Below are 6,820 nucleotides of genomic sequence, written 5' to 3'. Positions count from 1 at the left end.
CCCAATAACTTTAGGAGGTACGAACCTGTAGTATGTCTGTCCTTTCCACCTGAGACTTTTCCGAATGCATAGCTGTACACTGCAAACCTGTGATCTTATGAACAGCATCACTCAACAGATCTGCTCCTAGCTTACAGTCCACAAATACCAACACTGGAGGCTTGAAGAGCTTCTTATCCTGTAAAATGAAACCGTTTCTGTAAGAGCTGTTACAACAGTTTGCTGCTCATCATCATCAACTGGGATTCATTTTCTTCTGCCCATTATCCCTAATATTAACAAGACTTTCAGATGAATAAAGTTTTTAAACTCTACATAAAAAGGAACAAGATACCAGCCATGAAACTATACAAATCTGTACATCATAAACATATCATGATTTGTAGAATCAGAACCCAGGTTTCTATCGATACATGCATTTTTTAGAAATCAGAAGCTTTCTTTTCTGTTTCTTTAAATGTTACATAATAATTCTGATTTTCTTTTAAATTCTGAGGTTCAGTTAACGATTCTTCTTGGATAACCTTAGCCAAGACTCTCAAATTCCTCCCTGAAGTACTCATAATTTTTATGAGTATGTTCTTATTCATACAGAGAAAATTCAAGAAGGAACTCAATTAGCTTTCTCACTTGTTCCTTTAATAACTGTTAAAATGACAGGCCACTCCTAGGCCATAAAGCAGGTATAACAGTTTAAGCAAGTCTTGTTTCTCTACCACTCACAAATAACCAGAACACATCTCTGGGATGCCATCCTGGGAATAACAAAAAAATTATCAAAACTGTAATTCTGAACTTGGATCCCAGCTCAGGAATCTAGTTTGCAGCTGCACAGAAGAAGGTGTAAGCGATGGGGGTGGAGTTATCCCCAAAATTGCCCTTAAAGCTCTTACTGCAGAACTACTGAACTCGTTAGTGCAGTTACATGCTTAACCTCCCTCTACCTCTTCACTACATACAGATCAGAATTAAAGATGAGAACCCAATAAAGACATGACAAATTTTAGACGTTGTTATTATAAGAATAATATTACACTTACATTTAGTATTTCAAAGAGCTTTTTCTTTTTAGATGGTTCTTCTACCCACAAAATAATTTGGCGAACATTGGAACATGGCAGATTCTTTTCTCCAATTGTTATTCTTACAAAATTGTGCAGAAGCTGATTTGCTAAGTGTTCAATGCCCACTGGAATTGTGGCTGAAACCAGTATGGTTTGATGATCGTGAGAAATGTCTTCCAAAATATCCAACACTTGCTGCTGGAAACCCATTTTTAGCATGGTATCCACCTAAGTGAAAAATACTAGACTTGTAGCAGATTTTTCCATAAACAGCAGAATCTTGAACTTGAATTGTCAGACAAATCATAACACATATGATTAGCACATGTAATAATCCAAATGCAAGAGTATTTTCCATCAGGTGAAAAGCTAAGTGAGAATATTCAAAACAAATGGTCCATACTGGACTAGCAGCATTACCCTGTCAGGTACCAAAGTCTTTATAGCCAACAGAACACGCATTCTTCAAATTCTGTTAAATTCTTTTTTTCTCTTAAGAACTATACTGTATTTTTATAAAAAACACTCTGTATTTTTCATCAGTTAGACTAGCCACTCACACTGGCTCTTCAAGCACCTCATCACTAAAAAACTTACTTCATCCACCACTACAATTTTTATGCCATGCAGCTGAACAGAACTTTGCTTTAGAATCTCAAGAAGTCTTCCAGGTGTCGCTATTATAACCTAAGAAAAACAAACCAAAACAAAACCCCAGGAGTTAGAAATTCCATGAAAGGACAGATTACTGGCCTAGAAAAACAGCACAAACAAAGGTAAGAAGAGCACTAATTAATACAATTACTTGCATTCAAATAAATCGTACAACTCTTATAGATAACTTAATAAATTATGACGTGTCAAAAGGAAATGAACCTTTTAGAACTCTAATGAACTCTAATACAAGCAATGTAATCTGCATTAGAAATTAACTATTTTCACTGCGAATGATACCTCCTTGTCTAATGAAATGGCATATTTCAGTTTTTGAAAACATGAAACTTTGTAAAACCAAAAGACGCTATTATACGTTCAATCAGAAGTCAAAATTTATTACAAAATTACTTGTAGTACTGTAAAATTTTCAAGAACTAACAATTCTTTTAGCAGTTTAGACTCAGGAAAAAAACACATCTTTGTGTGTCCATACACATCAACAGTAACATTTTTCTTTTTGAACATCATGAAAACATAACTCCCCACGCTGGGATCTTCCCACCTATAGTCCTTACCTTAACACTTTGCTTCAGACGGTGAAGCTGTGGTGGCAGTGGCAAACCTCCTACCAGGAGAACTGTTCTCATGTTTGGTAAACCAGCCATCAGTTCCTTAGCTTGTCTCTCTATCTGAATTGCTAATTCCCTTGTTGGTGCCAAAATAAGGGCAGATGGAGTTTCTGTCTAGAAGGAGGGGGAGAAATCTGTTAAACATGGAATTGCTTTATTATTTAGATGAAAAGTTTTCAAGATTAAATCTCCCAATATTAAAGTATGAATTAGGTAGTGCAGCTACTGTGGATAAAATAGACTGCTAATACCCTTTCTATCTGAAGACAGAAGGTAGAAAGGGATTGTACCTTTAACAATGCAGGCCAAGGAAGTCTATCCCTCAATTATTCAACCACTGAAAACAAAAATGTAATGCATGTGTAAGTAAGCTATTAGAATAGCTTCCTGAACACAAAAAAGTTCAGGAAGCTAGTAGGCATTTTTCTGGTTTAGCTATTGCACTGAATCTGTAACAGAGATCCAGAATAAATTGACACGAATTCAAAACAGAGGATGCCAGTTGAATCTAGAAATCATAAAAAAGTAGGTTTTAGAAGTCTTGGTAGAATAGGAACAGACTATTTCCCTTTACTGCCTTGCACACCACTAAGTAAAAACATTAAGTATCAGCCAGAGAAGATAAGCAGTGATAGGAACTTTATACAGCAAAAACTTATGTTCCTGAGATTTAAAAGCAAAATTAACAGCCCCTCTGACTCACTACTAGTCAGCCAGGTAGAGGTGAGTCATTGAAGTTGTACAGTCTTAATTTTTGTTGTTGTTGTTCCTTATATAAGGGTCTTCAACCAAATTATCACCTCACTGATACTTGTGCGACCCAGAAAACATGAAATTACAGGATGATGATTCCTCCCAGATTAATATAGGTTCCCAACACCAGTTAACACACACCAACATAAAAAGAACACAAGGTCTACGAACAGAACAACTAGTCAGATCAGCAACGGTCTAGCTCCAGGACACATTATTCAACTAATACTGAACTCTACAGCAAATAAACAAAGATCTTGCCTATATTGATACTACAATTATCCACTTAACAGTTTTCTGGATGGTATGGGTTTCTTCCCGGCCTCCAACTGGAATATTTACAAGTGACCAACAGTAGGAGGTTGCTCCTTTCCCACTGCACCATCAGAGGAACTACATAGTTAAATACTTGTCAAGAAGGGCTTTCTGAATTGTTTAAGTGGGCAACCTCACCACCACAAAATAAGGTATCTATGTAGATGTGGAGAAGCCAGGAACCGCCAAATATCCCATGTGATCTTAACACCTCATCTCTCTTTTACATTAAAAATTAAAATTAATTTAAACAACAAAATTATTTACTGAAAGATACATTAACTTGTAAAGTACCCTAAAGATGAAAAATGAGAAAGATCATGTAGAGAAATTAAGTACTATTCATTAAGACTCCGATTTCGTTCATGTTATTATAAGCATGTAACTGTCTTGCAGACTTTAATGATAATCAGACAGAGGAGGTACTGGAGTGTAATCCTCCTGTTCTTAAATGCTCCTATATAACGAACCCATTCTTAAACTAATGCTATAGTACTTCAAAGACTAAAATAGTTACCTAAATAACCTTTAAATTAACAATTTGAAAAAAAATAAACATGCACACACGTTTGTGTTTGTGTGTGTATATATCTCTATAAATGCATCTAAGCAGTACAAAACATCAGCTAGAATGAGGTCCAGAATTTTCAAATATATTCTTATGCATCTCCTTCTGAATAAAACCACTAAAGCAAAGAGCAGTACTGAACCACACACAGGGTACAGAACATACCTGGCACTACTTCTCATCATACATTCACATCCTTACGAAGCTAGTCTTCCTAATTGCTTTTTCTGACAGTATCACAAGGGGAGGCTGTATAACTAAAAGATTTCAGAAATTGTATTATCCCAAATTCCTGTAGTTATCTGATGGCCATCTGAAAATATTCCAACAGAAATTACTCTGTGAAATTGCACAAATGCCAAAAAGAACTCTTTCAGCCATCTGATATACCAAGACATGGGAACAACTTGCAGATGGTCTGGAGTTATTTTCACTTTCTATTTTAAGTAGTTTAGGAAGTTTACCACAGAGTTCAATTGCCTTTCTTAACAAGGAGAAACCGTATACTAGATAGTATTAATAGCGTTGCTTTATCTCCTGATCAAAGTCAAAAAGCATTCAAAGTCATTAAAAATAATCAGCACTCCCACCCTCCAGGAACCAATGCGCCATCAAGCAAAAGGAAAATAAATTCCTGAATGTCAATAAAAACCACTGCAATTATGTTCTCAGTTACACTGGGAATCCAAGAGACAAAGCTGCAAACCACTTTCTCTAAACACACTAAGTTTCATTACCTCTGTCAAAACTTTCACGATAACAGGCAGTAGAAAGGCTGCTGTTTTTCCGGAGCCCGTGTCTGCGCTAGCCACAATATCCCTCCCTAAGAGTCCAACAGGGATCATTTGCATTTGGATGGGAGTTGGGACGTCATAGCCAGAATTCTTTAAATTACGGTTTAAAGTTTCAGGAAAACCACAGTGTTCAAACTCTACGATAGGTCTTGGCACTTGCTGGCCCTGGACAGCAATCCCTAGCTGCAGTTTAAGGTTCTCGATCTGTTCATCTCGCAAACCTAAAATAAAGGAATGATCTTTGTAGAAATAAGGTGTATTAAGCAGGTGAGTTTCTGCTTGAGATTCTGCTTTTGTGAGTTGATCAGATTTCAGCTTTTTTTCTTTTGCTTGAATTTGTAGAAGGTGTTTGGCTTTACATTCCAAGCTACAAACATCTTCATCTGTTTTATCACAGATATACTCTCCATAGCGACCACATACAACACATACGGGTTCTCCGGGTTCTGCCCAACGCTGAGATTTGCTGAAGGATTTTATGGGTTCTTCCGAAGAGGTCTCTTCATCACTATTTTGGCTGTCCTTTCCTAAAGTTTTGTTCGCAACACCAAGGTCTCCAGCTACAGCTTCTCTGTGTTCTTGTACAGCTTCATTCAAATTGCATCTTGAAGCAGAAGTTTCTGTTCTAACTGACTTACAGTCTTGGAACAAAGTAGTCTCCTCTAGAAAAGATTCTCCAGAAGATAATTTCTTTTTCTTAGCTGTACAGCTTTTGTCCTCATCAGCGGTCCTCTTGACTTTAACGGATCTTGGTAAAAACATGCTTCAGTACGCTAGAAAGAAAATTGTTACAGTTGTCAGAAATTACTACCACTGAGAAAGGTACATTTTACTGTCACCATAAAAAAATTAAAGTCTAGTCTTGCAAACCTAGAAACTAACTCTCAATCCCTCAAAAAAACTAGAAACTGCCTTGTTAAAGAATGATCTTTGTCTTAACAACGTTGATGCAGAGTAAAGCAATACTTTTAACAGAAGCACGGAACAATACAGAAAGTTCCACCTACAGTTAGTTTTCAGTACTAGACATCTGCAGTTTAATAAAAAATTTTTATTTTCACTATCTGTCTGGAAATTTATCCATTTTAAGAGTTGGTTGTATTTAAATCTTTGGGGAGTTTAGTTGTTATTAAGATTATATAGATGAAGGGATACAGAAGAGATATACGAAGAGATACAGAGGCAAAACATGCAGTCTTTTAACCTATGAGAAACAAACAAAATAATCGATTTTGAAAATTGATGACCCACCCAAGACCACTCCTTTTGCTATCCTTTTCAAAGTCCATTCATATTTCAAAAGGCTTTACATAAACTTTGAGATCTGTCCAGAGTCCAGCTCTGTTTGTTCAGGGTGTCAAATAAAAAGCGAAGACCTAAATGACCAATTCGCCAAATCTCTACGGTAATACAAGGAAGCCAAATTAAGTATCCCTAAGTAACCATAACTTTTACACTCTGAACTTTCTGTACTTCACTCTGAAAGCGTCAGAAGTTCTCACCAATCGTTTGCTACTGTATAATCGGTACAATACACAAAACACCGTACTCTTATTCTGAATTAACTGTACTGTGCTTACTAGTCTCTATCAATGTTTTACATCAGCTTTCTAAAAATAGACAAAGCTGTCTCTGTGTTTATAAACACCTTTTTCTAAACAACTCACAGCAATACAGAGAGATGAGCAGCATCAGCAGGAGCTCACCGGTCAGACGCGCCCTGCTGACCGAAACCCGCGGGCAGACCCCAGGTGCCAGCACGGAGATCGCTCTCCCACGCTGTCGGATCAGAAGCCACGTCTCACCACTTCATTTTTGGGCCCTAATGAGAGCTTCCCACAACAAACCTCTTTACAAACTCTTTAGCCTTTCAGGTCAGGGACCCAAACCGTGCGCACGGGGAGTTAGTTCCAGGCCGACGGAAAACACGGTAACCCTAACGGGCTCCTCGGGAGGGTCCGGTCCTGCCGCCGGCCGTGACCTCGGTGTGAAGCTCCTGCCCGCGGGGTTCCCGGGCACCACGCAGACTCCTCTCCTGCC

General features: G+C 37.7%; 1 protein-coding gene across 1 annotated transcript in view; it reads right to left on the bottom strand.

Annotated features, from left to right (window-relative positions):
* DDX59 (DEAD (Asp-Glu-Ala-Asp) box polypeptide 59) overlaps positions 1 to 5,542 on the bottom strand; it is an 8,371-nt gene extending 2,829 nt beyond the window's left edge. Inside the window, exons 1-5 of the mRNA XM_010142589.1 lie at positions 4,724 to 5,542; positions 2,297 to 2,464; positions 1,662 to 1,751; positions 1,041 to 1,292; positions 26 to 178 (exon numbers count right to left, since the gene is read on the bottom strand). Of these exons, the coding sequence (XP_010140891.1) occupies positions 26 to 178; positions 1,041 to 1,292; positions 1,662 to 1,751; positions 2,297 to 2,464; positions 4,724 to 5,542 (1,482 nt within the window). The remainder of the gene's footprint in view (positions 1 to 25; positions 179 to 1,040; positions 1,293 to 1,661; positions 1,752 to 2,296; positions 2,465 to 4,723) is intronic.
* Between the last annotated feature and the right edge of the window lie 1,278 nt (positions 5,543 to 6,820).

This window comes from Buceros rhinoceros, unplaced genomic scaffold (assembly GCF_000710305.1).
Source record: "Buceros rhinoceros silvestris isolate BGI_N320 unplaced genomic scaffold, ASM71030v1 scaffold37728, whole genome shotgun sequence".
In the NCBI taxonomy this organism is placed as follows: domain Eukaryota; kingdom Metazoa; phylum Chordata; class Aves; order Bucerotiformes; family Bucerotidae; genus Buceros; species Buceros rhinoceros.
The sequence above is the reverse complement of the archived record's forward strand: the minus strand, read 5'-3'. Positions and strand labels throughout refer to the sequence as shown.